This window comes from Contarinia nasturtii, unplaced genomic scaffold (genome assembly GCF_009176525.2).
Source record: "Contarinia nasturtii isolate CC-2019 unplaced genomic scaffold, AAFC_CNas_1.1 Cnas_scaffold_1182, whole genome shotgun sequence".
NCBI classification, from domain to species: domain Eukaryota; kingdom Metazoa; phylum Arthropoda; class Insecta; order Diptera; family Cecidomyiidae; genus Contarinia; species Contarinia nasturtii.
This window is the reverse complement of record NW_022198526.1, coordinates 2,301,306-2,320,342: the sequence shown is the minus strand read 5'-3', so window position 1 is coordinate 2,320,342 and position 19,037 is coordinate 2,301,306. Positions and strand designations below refer to the sequence as shown.

The following is a 19,037-nucleotide window of genomic DNA, read 5'->3' as shown; positions in this document are numbered from 1 at the left end:
GGTTTATTTTTGTTTTTATTTCATCGAACGTGCCACTTTATAATCGTGTGACTACTTGCTTTTTGAAAAAAGATGAAAGAATTGAAGTTTGCTTTGCAATTTGATTGACGAATAATCTGTGTTTCATCGAACTGCGTTAAAATTGTGTTATCACTTACGAAATCACAGTTTTTTTTATCAAGGTTTTTACCAATTCAATTAACAAGATAAATGCAATTTGAGATAGAAAAACCGCCATGGTGATGAGAAAAAAAAGACTGCGATGAATATTTGTGACAACATTCTCAGATTTTTTATTTGCATCTCTTTTTCGCTAATTTACATCTTGGCCTTCGGTTGATGTTAGTACCGTGCATTTTTTTCCTTTGTCTTTTTAATTAATTTGTTAACTTTGAAAACAAAACAAAAAAACAACAACAACAGAATATAATTTGCAATAATATAAAAAAAGCGCAAACAACAATACACGATGAGTATGAAAATGCCGTATTGAAATCTGATGCGATGTGCCGGGCATAAATGCGCGTCCATGAGAAAGTCATTTTGCATACAAACAAGTGAATTATTACATTTGTGTATTTTTGAGCTAAAAATCAAAATGATGTTTACCCGAACGGTGGATATTGTGGCATTTGCATACGATCAGAATGCGGTTGTCCCACTTGAATTCATCGCTGATCGCACTCTTCATTTCGTAAACGTGTGCTTGTGATCTCAAACTCAAGCGAATTTAAAGTCGTGAGTGCGATGTCATGTTTCGTTTAAATTAAAATGTATCACCAGACGCCACATCAAAATGTTTCTTCTTCTTTGATCGTGTGAGAAAAAAAAATTCGCATTTTCGATCATCACATTGATTGCAGCTGTTTACTTGGCATGTTTTCCTTGATCATGCGCGATAATTTGATATCGAAATACCTTCGGTCTAAAAAATCACGCGAAAAAATTGATCAAAATCGATGAAAATGAATTAATTGCATTTCGAATTGAAATTCGATTGATGAAAAACCGAACAATAATGCTAATCAAACGATGAAAGAGTGAGATAGATCAATGTATTCATCATTTATTCAATAGTTAACTTTCAAGCGATATTGATCGCAGTTCATTACGTCAAATGGGAGAGATAAATAGATAGGCCACTCACTTACATTGAACCAAACATGAATTTTCGTTATGAAACATTTTTGAATTATAAAAAGTGTGTAATTATTATGCATTTCAAGTCGATTCGAGCTGAAAATGAACCGTGAAAGTCTTACATTGAGAGCAGAACGTAAACGCCGTTATGCTAGGCACAAAACTCCCTTTACTCCAACCTTTATTCCGTTTTAATGCTCTCGGAAAATTTCAATTTGATTTGGATCACGAGAATGCTGAACCTTATATTTCCAGGCCAAAACACTTTTTGTCAATGATTTTTAATCGTGTTAATGATGTGCAAATAACATCCGTATCGTTGTACATAGGTTATTACATCACACACAATATGTGTGATGATATCGTGGTAAATATCAAAAATTGTACCATTTCTGCCGTTATTGATGAAGGTCCATTATTCGTGTGTGCATTTCGTCATCTTTTCAGCCGAGTTTCGTAATGACGATAATAGTTTTGTTATTTGCATGTCCGAAACATAATTGCTCATACAATTATCAAGATTTACATCACATTGAAAGGCGCTTCACGAAAACCAACCAATAGAATTGTAATTTTCATTTGACAAGAGGTGAATGTAGGCGATTGATGAACAATGCGTTTTCATTTATGAAACGAACAAGCCTATAATGAGACAACAGCAAGTGTATAAATTGCCATGAGCACAAAAGAATGAAATTTCTATTTAAAAAAAAAATCGACCGCGTGAAGAGAGAGAAGAAAAAAATGGGCAAACAAACATCGTCACTGTGTCATTCGCTCGAAAGTGACACATTGTCTATGCAAACAACTTGCCGAAACAGTATCGTAGTGCTACGGAAAGAATACACTTAAACATTTTCCAGAGAGAGAATTATTTACATTTAGACAGAACACATCAAAACACATTAAATTTTTAACGATATGTGTGCGGTTCATTGTTACATTGTCGGCTCATTATGCCATTTTTTGCTTCAAAAGTAATTGAAAATGTAAGTTCACTCCACTCTCTTGTGGAAAGATAATTTTAAGATTCAACAACAACAAAAAGTAGCGGATTCATTAAAATTCGACATATAATCAAATGTTTTTTAACGCCATACACAGTTAGGAAATGAAATGTATGATAAACAGATTATATTTCTGTTGCAAGAGATATTCAAGATTGCTTTTGTCAATATTGCACGACATTTCTTCAATTATAAACCAGATTAATGAAATTTCATCTTCAGATTGCGCTTTGAATACGTGTTCAACGGCGTCACTTCATTACATTCATTTTCACATCATTTTTTGGTGGCTCTATAAACACACGATATGTACAAATTGTACATGTTGCTGGTGTTAATATCAAATAACATGAGTGATACGACAAATCATGCCGACGTAATCAAGTAATAACATAACGCCGTCCAGAAGATGATGAATGATGTTTTTTATGTGTAATTCCAACGGTTTCAATAGAAAGGCCAAATGTTTGGATGGAATTTGAACTCCAGTGACAAATCATAATGAACAAAATGTTTTGAGATGAAGCTCAACGGAGATGATATTGTAACTTATTCTATCAAAAATTAACGTGTAGGTTTATAGAGAATCAATGTTGAAAACGTGAAAAAAAAAGATCTTTCTCAATTCACTTAGCGGCATTCCATTTGGGCATGTCTGACCTGGTATAGTCGTTTCTAACACCAACAACAACCAAATCATTTTCGTGCATACAAATTGAAACCGTCCAAACATAAATAAACTCATCCATCAATTTGGACAAAGTTATTTATTGTGTTTGTACATCGGGCACAGAGGAGAAATAGCAAAATTTATTGAGTCGGGTCAAGCATTGAGCATCAAGTAAGCATTAATTGATTTTTCTATTGATCCGAGCCGGAGTCAAGAGCGAACCGTTATACCAAATCACGTATTTATTTCGGCTGTGCTGATTCAATCAGCAAAATGTTCAAAACTTTCGTCATAAACAATTATTTATGCCACTTAAAGTTTGTATATGCCATAGTGTATGTATTGCAAAATTTATCGGCACTTTATATCTTCGTTTAAATTTCTACATTCAATATTCGATTGGCGAAAAAAAAACATAATCGAAATCAATCATTTCAAATAGAATTTGTCAGTAAGTTTTTTTTAAAAACAATTTTGTGCATTACATGTAACGGTAGTGGGTTCACAAAAATCACGATAAAAATTGCCTGGCTCGAGAAAAAAAAATTAGTACAATTTACGTGACACATTATTGCGAATATTACGGAAAACAATGCAAAGCAGCACGATTAGTTTGCTGGTATTAATGGGATCCAACGGCAATTTGACTGCTGTTGCTGATTTTCTTTGCCCGTACTTTTTTTCTCTCTCTCGCTATTAATTGTTTATTTGTTTCCGTGCAATTTATTCGCTTGAAACAATAAAAATAAACCGAACAAATCGATGGTGTGAAAGATTTCTATCGCCAAATTGCTATCAAGATACTGTGGCCATGCCGCATGTCAATTGATTGCCGTAACAATGTAATGCCACGGTTATATGCTCATGCAAACTGTACGAATTCAAATATAAATGTGGCCAGGCCATTTCATTCCGCTTTTTCTGTGTTCGATTGAAGTAACTACGAATAAGTGTTCAGCTTTTAGCATTTAACCCCAATTCCATATGCAAATGCATCAAATACAATGCAACAATAATAATTTTGTTCGTTTTATTTTACGTTTCGTTTGAATATCGACATTCGGGTTCGACATTCTTTTTGTCCGTCGTGTGTAATTGTTATTGGCAATGATTTTATTCAGACAAATTCCAAAGCGATTCGACCACTTAAAGACATAATCCAAATATTTCTTCTCTCATTCAAATTGAATTTTGTCAGTTGAATACACTATTTTGTGTGTGCTTTGTGTGGTCCATACAGCCGGTGTATATTTGTATGAGATTGGAGACTTTTTTTTGCGAATCTCGCTAATGAGCGCCATCTGATTTTAGTGTGAATTAGATGCAAAAACTGAATTTAATTCTGTAGCATTGAAATGAAAAAGTGAAAAAACAACAACAATAGCACGGCCACACAGAGCTGTACATCTATGCGTGCTGATGCATACATACACATATACGCTTTCTTCATTCTTTCATTCCATTGCTATACGTATCTCACTGGTCAACAGATCTATGTAGCCATGTTACTGTTGTTGTTTTTTTTCTCTTTTTCGATTCAATTCATTGTAATTGAGTTCAACTATGGAATACAAGATGGCACAGATGAGGGGAATTCGCATTTTGTCTCTTTATAGGCTTAGCCGGTTGGGTCCATATAAATGGAATCGATGCCAACGAATTTTCAATAGGGAAATAATAACAATAAAATTCAAAACAATCTCTTTCTGAGTTCAACGATTGACAAAAAGTCATAAAAATAAACTTAAAATTGAATCGTCGTTGTTTTGGTGGTTATTATGAAGATTTCACAATTGAATTTTACTGGAAATAAATTTAATTCGTTAAATGCAATATTAGGTCGTTGTCGTTGATTGGTCCAGCCACTCGATTTTATTTCCGACATGTTTGGCGTCTGTTTCGTAATTGTGTTGACATTTTTCAGCTACCAACTCAATAGATTTGTCCAAGACTTAGGTGTGTCATGCCAGTCAATCAGTGTCGATATCGTTTTAGAAGCTAAGAGAAACAATACTATTTATAGCCGATAGATTTTAACACATTCCGAGCAAATGTTAACATGACATTGAGCGCTATGACAAGAGGAAAAACAACGAGCCGCCTTTCAATGACTTGAAACCGCAATTATTTCAATTCGAATGAAACAAAAACGAAAAAAATATGGCAATTTTTGAATGTCATAACTTTACTTCTTATCATTGTATTATTAAGATATTATTTTAAACCACGACTGTTTAAGTTGTCAAGATCGTGTCAAAATAACCATGCAATGCTAACACATTAACGGTCGTTTTTGTTTTCATTTTCATGAAATGATTATGGTCAACGAACAGAAGTCAAAAACATGCTAAAGATTTGAACAAGTTCATACAAGAAAAAAAATACATGCTTGAAATCAATTCGCGGAAGTCAATACAACGATGAATTAACTTAAACAGAATAAAAAATTGCTTTATTTGTTATTCAAAAAGTGTGGAAAAAAATGTCATCATGCGCTTTGATTCACGTGAATTATTTCCCGCTCGGATCCGATTTGGAAAATTATAGTCGTTGACATTTTGATTCTTTTTTCTCCATCGATCACACAAGCAGAATGAGAAGGGAAACAAAATAGAGATGATGTTGTTTATTTGCACGCGATGTCGTACATTAATGCCGAGATTGTTGCCATTGCAGTTTTCGCATGATTTCACTTTTTAATGAGAAACGGTGACGCACACGACGAATACGGCCACAGAATGACACGACACGGGACACAGATAACTTGCAAAATGTGAGCTTAGATTTTGTGCTTTTTTTTTTAAATCGTAAACCAAAATTGAAAATGAAAACAAATAATTGAAACATATGTTCACTTTCATGAATTCGGAGAGCGCAAACAAAAGTGATCGGTATCGAAATGGCAAATATCAATTTCAGAAAATTAGGAAATGTTCGCATGGGGTAACAAACATACAGAAAAATCTATTAACAACTTAATCGTGATTCGCGTTTTAAAACGATCGCTATCGCAATTTTATGCTGACCGTTCACACATTCGATTCGAGTTTCGTTGCATTCCATTTGGAATTGTACCTACTAAGTTCAGGAGCCGGTCGCGGACGTGTTCTCAACTCAATTCCAGGCATCAAACGATATAATGCAGAGAAAAAAAATGAATATATAGAGAAAAAAACTATCCAAATTCAGCATGATCTGGTTATGAAATAATGTATGATTCACTTGGAGTTTACCATACACGATTTTTTCTCTGTCTCTGTTTTACTTTCGATGGGAAATTTGTTTTCTTTCTCTCATTAGCACTCATTTTTCATTTTTCAAATTAAAATTTTGTTCGTTTTGCTGTAAATGAAATTGCATTTGTTTTATATTGCCGTATCACATCCATTTCCAAGTGACACAGTCGTATGGCGCACACGAAAAAGGAGATCTCAATTATAAAAAGTAAATCGGAAAACATATGATGAAAGTGGCGAGCGCAATGCTCGATATGTGAGATAATAAATTTGTATTTTCATCTAACGTAATAACATATTTATTTACTCCGCGAATTTGTTGTTATTAATTATTATGTTTGAATTTTATAAGGTATTTTATTCCCACTTTGAACGTCTTGAGTACGCGGCCACAGCCACTCCAAGCCAATGTATAAATTCGAAAGATTTACGACGTAAATGTGACTTTTAATCGGCATACAATAAATGTAATTAATACTTGCTCATGGCATATACGCATACCGTGGCTATTTGTTGTTTTGCTCTCTTTTTTTCGTGTTCGTTTTTCTCTCTCTACATTTTCGTCTCTATTTCGCGTTATGCACTGTCTCCATACAGCGTAAAATGCGCTTACTATTACTTCATTCATTCTTCCTTGTTGTTGTTATGATGATCTCATGCCGGGCTTCGCTAAGCACTGCTCCGATTTTTAATTACTGTCTCTTATATCGGTGTACGAATGCGGAATATCAACGAAGGCTTTTTTTCATTTATTCGTTGAAGCGTATCAACATCGACCATAACTATAAATCAGCCGAACTGACCATTCTCATCATGCATTGAATACACATCTTAATTAGTTGATATTAAGTTCGTGCCTTGGTGCTATAAAATCAATGATTACTTCTCGCATTTGATCAGAATTACCCGAATACAATGTACGTTAATCATTCGCTCTATAAAGAGTGAATTATTCATTGACATTTTGTACAAATTAAATGCTTAATGTGACGTGCCATTTGATTGAATGATTGGCATTGAGTTGGCCGTGCGCGTTGAGGTTTCGTTTATTTTTTTTTTAGTTTTCTGTCGGCTTGGCGAATTTGCTTTTGATTTATCTTATGTCAATTGGAAGTTATCGGTTTGTGATTTGATTAAATTACTGATAGTAATTCGATTAACGCTTTCAATTTTAATGAATGCACATTAAAAACGATTGATCATTTCATCGCAAGGGATGCAGATCAGTAATTATAATTGAAATTTGTAATTTGTTTTATGATGAACTGCAATGCTAGCAAATCATTCTGGTAAATGTAATTGCTAATTGCTTTCGAACGGCCCTGAGCCGTTTTGGTTATTCAATTTTCCGATTCTATCTGTGATAGATAAATGTGCAATGATTTCCCTGCTTCCGGCAATTGCACCGTCGACTCGATATGACTTGGTCATGAGTGTTTTGCATATACATAGTCTCAATAGCATGTGTCATTTTTCAATTGCACTTGTGACTTAAATCGAGCGATAAACACATAATTGATGTGAACGAATCACAATATGTCCGAACCTCGACCGGAATATACCGCTTCTGGTTATATCTTGTGAATGAATCTACAAAATGAACGAGTCTACAATGCAATACGTTGCATGCACAGATTTTGCGTCAATCATGTTGAAAGAGAAAATATCCACACATTCTCGACTTTCAATGTGTGAAACTAATCGAGAGCTATATTTTCTCTACGCTGTTTTTTTTCTTCTTCTCGACAATTTTGTATATCGAAACGTGTAGGTCAACCAGAAAGAGTCAAAGGAAAAAAGAATCTAGAGAAGACGAGAAGTGTTAGTGTTTTAAGGATTTCAAAATTGATTGCGAAGCATGAAAAAGCGAAAACGAAAAATTGCTTTTTAATTCAACGAAAATTGAAATAAACTGAACGAGTCGCTGTTTTTTTTTTAAAGCTGTATGAGTGTGTTGTGAGTGTATTAGAGTGGAATGTATATTGAAATGACGAAAATTGAATCAGATATGCATTTGTTAAGTGTTTTGAAAGGCGCATGGCTATGAAATAATTCATGACGCCTTCGGACTATTTCGAACCTGTGCCGCATTCGATCTAATCGCTTAATAAGTTTATCACGTGCATCGGATGCGCGCACATAAAAAAAAACACAACGACGTCGTTTTCCATTCGATTCATTCATCGATTCACACATGCGATAGAGGAAGTGAGAGATAAAGCGAATAAAAAAACTAGAAAAATTACCGTAGCAAATCTCTTCGAATAATGTAGTATGGAATGGTGGTGATTTTAATATTACCGTCGTCAAGTGAACAAACACCTCTGCCATTATCATCATCAATAAACGGCTGTGATCAATATCGTTTGAATGGAGCGCGCATCATTAACAAAAATCATCATGAACATCGCAATCAAAATTCCACACCGAAACGCATTAAATTCCAAACCGATCCAATTTATCAATATTCGGCAGCAAACAATAATGCCGGCACATACACCACAGCAGCATCGGCAACCACAGCAACCGCATCGAAAAGTTTTGTTCGTCATGTGACACGTGTTAATATCTCGGATGTTTTTTCACAGATTGAAGTCGATGGTGACGTCGAACCGGTTACCAAGGAAGGTAGGTCCATTTTCACCCCCTTTTTTTTTGTTCTTATAGATTCTCACATAGGTTAAAGTTTCATTACTAATATTATAAACAAAGATGTAAATCACAATGCTTATCGAATTGCTATTATTAGTTTTCATGCTTATGCGAATTTTGAGTTGTAGTTCTGGTCACTTATAATAGAAATTCATTAGTTACACATGACTTCAACATTTGTTTAGATGAATTTATGTGAATTATTATCATTATTTATGTGTTCATTTTCTCTGGCTCGGTAAAAGTGTGTTCACGGTAAAATTATAGAATCTATTTCAACGTTGAATTAATTTATAGCTTGTACACGAGCTCCGTAAAATGTTAAATTATCAATTGGCCTGAAACGATATGCGACCGAATATAAGATGAAAGAAAAAAAATACAGAAGAAAATCGATGGAAAAGCGTGCGTGAATGTAACTTTGTTATTTTTTTAAGTTCAAATTGAAAGAAAAATTTCGCGTAAAATTGCATTTAACTCGTATTAACACCGTCATTTTTCTTGAATAAAATTGCAATGCCCATTTAGGGAATTGCACACATCCAATCTTTCCCGCTTTATTATTCAAAAGCTAAAACAAACCGTGCACAATCTATAAATGAATTGAATTCAATGCGGTGGAACATGTGGGGCACACTAGTTTGCTCAATGATTAAACAGTGACATATAATTAACGATAGACTGCTTTTTGATAAAATGCCAAATCCCCTAGCTACATGTTTCAAAGAATTGGAGTCGATGCGAATGATTGATGGACAAAAATAGGTGGATAACGTTTATGTGGACCATATTGTAAAAAAATCATGCATAGCAATCGATCGATCGATACGTGATTTGTGCACATTATATAGTACTTTCGTCTACTATGATTAGTCATATATACAGGCAACAACTGAGCAAAAGAATTTCTTTTTTTTTCCTTTTCATTTCGTTGAGCTCAAAAAGTGCAACTTTGTATGGCGGTGATTAATCGACGCGATTGGAATGATAAAATAGTGTACACTTTTCCTTGCATTCATTTCGTTCAACGCTTTTCGTGTGGTAGCATTTTCATTCGCGCGCAATGAATTTTGCGCGTGGTGCACGATTTTGTGCCAAGATATCATGAATTCAATACACACACACATATGTACAATGTGGTGAAAAGCATAGTCATATCGCTTTTCCATTAAATCATGTTGGGATTATGGCGACCATGATTAGTAGACTTTCTTTTATATCCATACTGAATCCACTGTTCAATGCACATTATCTGCCGAATTATTGCCACTCATGCTTTGTGATTTATGCGCTAGCATTTGGGGATGATTTGGTATCTAATCCATCGACACACATCAATCACATGCTGCTGCTTTCGAAAGGGCTTAATTATTATTATTGATTTGCAATGGATTATCCATCTACGTGCACAAAATCACTTGGGTACCCACATTCAATGGTGACCACTAGATTTGCTGACTTTCCATAAAATTAATGTTTGCATGACATTCATCCGTCATCAGAGATCATTGAGTCAGCTGGGGTATTTTGAGCAATTAGCTTCATTTTATGAACCATTATATAAACCATTTGTTCAGCGGTATTTGTTCTTTGGTGCAATCTGTTGAGTGACTGATGTTTTTTTTTTTTGGATGTAATATTTTAGATCAAACGAAAGTTTTATTATTTTCGGTATTATCAACCCCTCTCTTCTTCTTCGCACCTTCTGATTATTGAAGCTCGCTAATGGCCTAATCACCTAACGTTGCTCTGTAAGATCAAGGACACGGAATGATTTAAAAATTGTAACATTTACAATCAACAGATTAAAATAAACTTACTTTAGTTCACGTTCGGTTTGACGTATGTATGTGTATTCAAACAAGATAGCTTTTCGGACAATGTTTATTAAAATTCTTGATTCGAAAATAAAAATATTTTTAAAAATATTGCTTATTGAATATTCATATTAAAGAGATTGTGAAATGTAACACACGCAATAATTAAAAGAAAAAATAAAATTCAAAAATTAAATGCGTCAGCAAAGGTAAAATTTGTCAAGATGTTACATCAAAGATACAAATAACAAAATTCCTATCTAACGATGACAATTTGTTTTGAGAATACAAATAATATTATTAATAAAGTCTGTATGGTTTATAATTACAATTTTTGAATGTCGTCACGGAATAATAAAACTTCACTTTTCATTACGTCGAATTTTCCAATCTAGCCTAAAATACACCGCTGCCATGCAGTGTTTGATGTATTTTTCGTGTCTTGTTAAACTTATAGCTGTTGAGTAGATTAAGCATACGCTGAAAATAGTAAAGACTCTCAAATCACGCACTTCAAAATATGCACTCGCAATGAAATTGAAGCGAAAAACAAATTCTAATGTAGTGTAAATCGACAGTAATGCTTTCGCGCTACAATGATGTTGAAAATGTGAGATTGTTATCTTATTGATATATGCCATGGTGACTTAGTTACTGGCTATGAAAATCTCAACGCGTGACGCGTGAGAGAAATACTAATAAATAAAGTGAGAAAAAAGAAATAAAATGCCGCACAAACTAATGTTTACTTTTGCCAAGAAATGCAAAATCATTTTTTAACATCTATTTCGAATGGCGTAAAAATGGATCGTTCAGCGTGACATTTATTCCAAATATACATATATATATGTTTAGCATACAAACAGTGTGCCTTTAATGAAATTGAGTCGTTTGTTCGCAGTAAGCTAAAACTATTCTGGTTCGACCTTTTGAGCATTTCTCACACGAAGCCGTTTCAGGCTTCGACAAGGATTAATGGTGAATGTACGCCAGGAAATGTACACTTTTATTTTAGCACGAAATATAGATATATACATTGCCAGCAGGTAGCTTTAAACTCCATAGGATACTAAACAGAAGCAAAACTTTGTTTTTAGTTTGAACTAAATAAAAATGTCATTCACATTTTAAGCTAATGGTAAAATGTTGTTATGATACGGAAGTTGGGAGAGAATGATAATATTTTATGTTCATCATTTGCAAACTTCGAAGCGATTTGAAGCCAAGAACTTATTGATTTTCTATTCGAAAAAACAATCAAATGTTAGTATGTAAGACTACAATAATTATGCGGGCTTTGTGAATATCACCGAGTCAATGGTGGAGGCGGTGTGATATTTCTACTCATTTTCGTTTTTGGAAAATGTTATCTAAAAAATGTAGAAATTTCATATTCATTTAAAATTAATGACAGATAGTTCACAAGATGATTTTTACCTTTACCATACTTTTTACTTAAATAAACGTAAAAGAAATAATTTCCATTCTATCAAATGTAACGGTTAACGGGTGTAAAATATGTTGCCTATCTCTAGGCGAATTTGTTAAATTCAAATGTGAATGCAATGAATTTAAGCTTAAAATGCTTGTCTATTCCTCTGTTTTATAGAAGAAGTTGTAACAAAGAAGAAAACCGAATTAACAACAACGCGGCAAATTGAGACGAGAGTGAAACGGCAAATCGTATTAGAAGATGGGAAAGTTATTGAAGACTCTGGCCCGATTGTTGAAACAAACACCACCGAAGACACAAACAAACAAGAAAGTGAATCAGTTGAGGTAAATGCGCCACCGATTAAATAGATATTATTAATAAAATTTAGAGCGAAAAAGTTCGTGATTAATAAGAATGTGACTGTGTCACTTTTTTTGCAGCGTCTGAAGCCAGGTGAAGACGATGTCGATGGACCGAAAGCAATCGAACATTTTCCATCGGATAAAGATCAAACAGTAATAGAATATGTTGGCGATGACAGTAAATACGGCATTGATGAAAGTGCGCCCACAGTGCTTGCACCACGTGATGGTCTTGTACGTGAAATGAAAACCAAAAAAGTCGTTTCACGCGAAGAGATACAAGAACGAACCGAAACAGAAGATGTCAAGCATCTGGGAGACTTCTCAGACGAGGTAAGCCAATAGTCACATTGTCAAATTGCTCATTTTGATTATCTTCAAAACATATATTCCACAATAAGAGATCTTAAGAGTTAAGACACAATTACAGCTGTTCCTAGAATTTTACATTTTGCTGGGTATTTTTAGATTGAAGAAGAAAAAGTAAGAAGGAAAAAATAACCAAACCGCAATAATAATAACAACAAGCATGTGGAAGTTATGAACTGGAATATAAGTATAATGTCAACTTATCTAACGATGATCTAGAATAACGATGCGCGTATTCTGTTTTCTTTGTCTTGGCATTTTCACTTTTTTTCTACAATTGTTGTGCACAGCAAATGCTGTCATATTTGCGAGCAGACACTTTTTATGTGTGTATGTGTTTGGTTATGTAATTATTAGTTGCGGTATTAAAGAGACGTCCAATGTAGTAAAAAGTTGAATCAAGATTACGACACAACAGCATCGTTGACAATAAGATGCAATTATGGTCACTGTAGCATTTTATATGCATCCACGGCAAACACACACACTTTATTTTATTATACATTCTTGAATTCGATGGAGTCAACCAAGCACTTCTCAAGTTTATAATCTGAACGGTTTTGCTCAATTGTTCTTTTTTTTGTTGCATTTTGGACACACTTGGCGTAAGTTGTCATACATAAAAAGTCATTCAAGCGAATTTTAGAATATATAAAATTGTTTGGTTGTGTGTCATTTTTACCTGTGCCAAAAATGGACGATTAAACAAGCTTTTTCACTCGAACATAATGTGAGAACTTTTCTTTTTTGACAAACTTTTTTCATGTTCAACATTCTTTTTTAACAAATTTGATTAAATCTTTATTTACTTGATTGGGTTGAGATTTTGTGTTAAAAATCGGTTGAGCACCGACATCACAAAATTAACATGGATTCGACATGTTTTCGCAATTAGTTTATTCGCTTTGATTTGTTTTGATAAAGGTTTTTCGTGTTGTCTCTTTTTTGTAACCAGATAGCTTGGAAGTGTCACATTACATTAATGAAGACATAATTCTCAATTAGAAATTCAAATGACTCAAAATGAATAAGTCAAAATGATAAAATATCCAATTTGTTAAAATCACTCAAATGAACGAAAAAGAAATGGATTCTTTTACAAGCTGATGAAGATGAACCTCATGAATCCATCATATTTTGTGGCTTATATTCGACAGAAAGTATTTATCACGGTTTGTTTATTTTAATTTGATGGGACCGCACACGCCCATATTTTTCGAACTGCTTAACATTTCAAGCAATTAATAAAATCCCAATCAATTGAGTGACTGAGGTTGACGAATGTGTTCGTTCATTCATTCCAACCAATCGGTAAAAACAACGGTCATTCACAATTTCTTTCCGCATTGATTAGCAATCAGCTCTTTTTTTATTGGCTCGAGTCAAACGTGTGTGAACTTCGAATCTCAATTGCATATTGTATAAATCCCCAGTGACATATTACGTAATTGTTAAATTGTTCAAAACAATGCCTGTTTCTCATGCTACAATATACAGTTGAGAGGCACATGCCAAGCGGTCAAATTGTGTATAGTAACCCAACGGGAGAAATTTCTTTTTATGTAATTCATAGCACTCAATTAACATCAATGGTTGAGTTACATCGACTTTTCGATACAAAACAAACGATGTTCTTTCTCCAATGGGTCTTATGCAAAAAAAAAAATATATCGTCGGCGTCGTTCCCCAATTAAGAATAGTCATAACCAGTTCACATTGAGACCGAATAAACATCGATACAAATGCGAAATATTAGTTTTACATGTTTTGATATCGTTTCATCTACAAATTCCGGTTGAATACACTAAAGCTCAGTGAAAGAAGTAGCCGATTCATTCAAAATTGAATAAACATTTTCGTATAGTTCATGACAAAAGCATTAAATGGATGCTTGTTTTGAACACACACACACATATGGCTTTGGTTTGTTTTTGTTTTCATTTTATTATCCGAACATAATCACCTTCACCGCAATCCGATTGAATACCGTTTGCTGGTGAAATTGTCTTCAAATCATTATTTACTTTTGAACCTGATTTAACTTCGTTTTGCTTCGTTCGTTGCTCGTTATTCAATACAATTGGCATACCATTTACTAATTCGAATGTGTTCGACGATGCTTTTCATCGGTTCGAACGCGATCATTACAATTTTGTGCAGTGTTTGTTTTGTTTATTTCGTTGTTGTTGTTGCTTTTTTTTCGAAAATGAAGTACTTGTTTTGCGTTCAATTTCAATCGCATTCGGATTTTATATAGTTTTGCCGTAAATTGCATAAGAGAAAGTAAATTCAAATTGGGAAGAATTATTGCATTTCGTGCGCGAAAATTGGATATATTTATATTGAAACGCATGTGTTGTACAGCTCTACTGAGCAGCTGGGCGTTTAGCACGAAAAACAACTCTCGGCGCGGAAATAACAAAAGCAATGAAGAGAAAAACAAAACCGATTCAAATGCAATGCAAACGGAACAAACATATTGACTCTCCGTATACAAATGGCAGGCATACTGGTCAAATCTCTCGTCAAAATTTCCTATTTTCTATTAAGAAAGAATTCATCGCATTGCTTTTTTTAATTCAATTAATTATTTGAAACACTTTTTTATTCGTTAAAGCAAATACGGTTAGGCTGGTGAGGGTTTTCAATTTGTTTTGAGAACAATGTATTGTGTTTACTTTTAATTCGATGACCCAATGTAAACCCATCTAGTTTGTGGTATATTACACGCGATATTTCAACTAATTTCTTGATACACTTTTCAATTTTGAATGGCTTCTTTTGATCAATGCATTCATAGAAACCGCCCTATATACGCCAAATTCTGCCAGAACTATCCAATTTAAATCGAAACTAGAACACACGAATGCACACATAATATGCTTGAACAAAAGATTTCTCGTCATTTCCAAAAAAATTCTTTTGTGGTTACGATTAGCAGAACGCCAAGATCAAAGCAAAGAAAAAGCATCGCCCCGTTGCGAAGCAATTTGATCCAAATCGTGATTGCTACTTCCACCAAAAATTGCAGTAAAATCGCCGAAATGAAAAGAATTCCACGAATTTGTATCTGATTACAAAAAATACGGCCGTGTCGTTTCAGACTCGAAAAATATTCGCAATTTCGTGAATGATGACGAATAAATTTGTAAATTATATGGACAGAATACCAAAAGTCTGGAAAGAAACGGCGATAAAATGAGCAAAGAGCAGATAAAACGAAACCATAAAACGCATTTATCCGTTTAATGGCTTAATTTATGAATTTTTAGGCGTTGATGCGTTATCAAAATTGAAAAATTTACTTTAAAATGAGAACATAAATCAGCGTGTCTAAATTAACTGACCAGTACTGTTTCTTCATATATATTTTTTTTGCACATGAACCATAAAATGTTTGATTATTTTAAGTTACCAAATTACATGCTCGCAAAAAAAATTGCATATTGTCCGCCCACTTCATCATAATACACTGATAGGTGCTCTGTTTTTGATTTGACGTCAGTTTTGCTCTCGTGATGGGAGAGATTCTCGCTGATGCATTCTCTCACATTGGACAGCTCAATCGATCACCTTAAAACTTAAAGCGAAGAATTTATGCGTTTTTTTATGATTTTTGGCGCCGGATATGGTTATTTACGTCTATTGGTTGTGTCTGATACGCTTTTAACTCTTTTCATTAATAATTCGTCTATTTTTCAAGATCTGTATGCACAGTCAAATGGCAGCAGTCCAATTTTACAAACTTGTTGGAACTTGAGCGTAGAAAGTGCTACCGATACACAGACTTTGAAATGTTTGAAAACAAACAATGTCAGAGCCCCAATTAAGTTCAAAATCTTCTTTCTTTTCGTCGAACACTTCTCTTCCACCAAAGCCGTTAGATGTTAAGAGCTCTTTCTTATGAAAACCCCGTCTTCTTGCCAATTAAATTTTATGAATCGACCCATAAATTCTCGTCTGTTGTTTTCTATTTCATCTTTTGCAAAATCTTTTTCGTAAACAACACACAATAAAATCTAAAGTCAACCCAAAGGTTCATTAAACATATTTCTCTGTAGATTATCCGAAGTTTGTGTATATTTCATGTATAATTTAGGCATTTGGTACATGTTTATAAAGTCCATCGATATGTTCTCACTGCATTGTCTTCAATCAATAAACGGATCATTTACGAATGAACAACTTTCCGCATACGACTTGTCTTTCGGCCTGTAAATTTGCTATGTCTTAAAATCGAATCTTATGATGTGCCTGTTTCTCAAGCAATCTTCTCTCGGTTCTCTTTATAATTTGTATTCAGTAGGAATTTCTCGGTTCTTTAAATAATTTTGTCCCCTGCTATGAAATTCATAAGATTGGACTTGTAAAAAACAAACTTAACTAATGGGCACCGCACACAATATATGCTGGTGTCTTTTTTACATTTTTCACTAAAAAATGAAGAGAGCATACAATGTCTTAAAAGGAATTCAATTTTTTTTTCGTTTTGTAATCAAACAAAACATTTTTTGGGATGAAAGAACATTAATTATAATTTTGATCGAAAATTGCTAACAAATTCAATAATCTGCGACGTGATGTTCGTAAAATGTTCGTCAATCATCAAAAGTGTTGTTTTGATGGTTTTTGTTGAATAAATTATTGCACCATCCTTGCGCTTATCCGTGCATATTGAAGGCTTCTTTAAACTCATCCAAAATAATGATTATTATCTGCAAAGTTGGCAACAAAGATTTCGACTTTCAAAGTTAATTGGTGTATTCGGCTAAATAGACTTAAGCCCATGAGCGCTGAAAAGTCGCCGTGTCACGTAAAAGACAAGAAGAGACGAAGAGATGAAAAGAGATGGAACATTGCGCGCGCGCATGTTTTTGCATTATTATTGTTGTTTTTTTCACACGAAATTGATTGTTTCACTGAAAAATTACTAAAATGGTCCTTTTTATTGTTATGCGATGCCAGAAAAGAAAAAGATGAATCGTTCTTTTATTCCAAGAACTGTGGCCATTTATTTAAATGAGCCCATTATCAGTGCACTTCATTTATCATGGTGCTTGAAGGATGGAGTGCATGAGAACATTCTAGTGGAAACTGTTTGGTCAACATTAATAACTTTAATTGATTTTATGTTTGCAGATTTGCAAAGCAAATCAATCAACCTTAAGATATAAATGGATGCACTTTTCCATCGGCTAAAAGTAAATATGTTTGAATTGATTGAATTGTCTTATGAATATTCTCATTTCGATGAATGTGACTAGGAATAATCTAGATAAGACCATAAGACAGTGTGCGAATGGATGCAACAACAACAACAAAAATGAAAAGAACCGGAGAGACGAACAAAATGAATGACTGTTAGGCGTGTGTCATAATGAAAAGGGAGTTCTTTTTTTATTCTTTCGACGCAGTTTTCAAGGCAGCTAAATTCATTCGGAACACGCATTGTGGCGGATCTTAAATTTCAATGTTGTTTGTGCACTGATTTCATTTTATGGATACAAAAGACTACACATATGCAAACAATTGGCAACAAAATAAGAAAAAAAAAACGTTGTTTACTTTTTCTTTTTGCTGCATCAAGAATTTTGTCGAGTAATTGTAATAAAGTCGATATAGACATTCGGTTAAGAGCTCTTATAATAAACACGGCTTATGCCATTCCATAATACAAATGGATGAATTTATCTGGGAAAGAGATGTAGTGCGAGAAAAAAAAAGACGCACACACACAGAATTCTGGTTGTTTCTTTGTGAATCGAACGAATGGCACAGCAAACTAAAGTTTACTCACAGGCACCACATTAGCTCTCTAAATTCTCATATAATAATAACAGATCTAGGTTCATTTTTTTCGTCTTTGTCTCATTGTTCGAGCGTTGGTTACATATTTCGTGTACGTTTGCATCGCACTTTGCGATTATTCGGAGTGTGTGAATGTGTGTGATCTCATAATCAATTCCATATTGAAGCAAATTCAAAACACAATAGGCTTATTCGTTGAAAGCACTCGGTTTGTACTAAGAACGAAATGAAAACAAAAACACCATACCGTATGGTAGCACAGTAATGCGCTTCATTTAATTATTGGTTTGTGTGTGTGTGTATGTGTGTTTGGGCGCACAAAGAGGCCGTAGTGCGCGTTCAATGAACGATTTCGAATGGAAGAGCAGATTAAAAATTAACGACACATTTGCAACCGAGAAAGAGGAAAACGAGAACATTGGGGCAATGAGTTCGTTTCGCGGTTTTGTGTATTTTCATAAAAGTCCCAACCGCTTTGAACTCGATATACATTTGCATGCGTTAAAAATACAAACAAAATGTTAATCCCATTAAATGACGT

General features: G+C 34.0%; 1 protein-coding gene across 4 annotated transcripts in view; it reads left to right on the top strand.

Moving 5' to 3' along the window:
• LOC116344908 overlaps positions 1-19,037 on the top strand; it is an 89,578-nt gene that overhangs the window by 24,605 nt on the left and 45,936 nt on the right. For 2 of the 4 annotated variants that reach the window (XM_031773770.1, XM_031773769.1), the window contains exons 3-5: positions 8,642-8,681; positions 12,132-12,301; positions 12,398-12,652. In XM_031773770.1, coding sequence (XP_031629630.1) covers positions 8,642-8,681; positions 12,132-12,301; positions 12,398-12,652 — 465 coding nt within the window. Of the gene's footprint in view, positions 1-7,824; positions 8,682-12,131; positions 12,302-12,397; positions 12,653-19,037 lie in introns of all 4 variants that reach the window. The other 2 variants (XM_031773768.1, XM_031773767.1) reach the window with 1 other exon arrangement.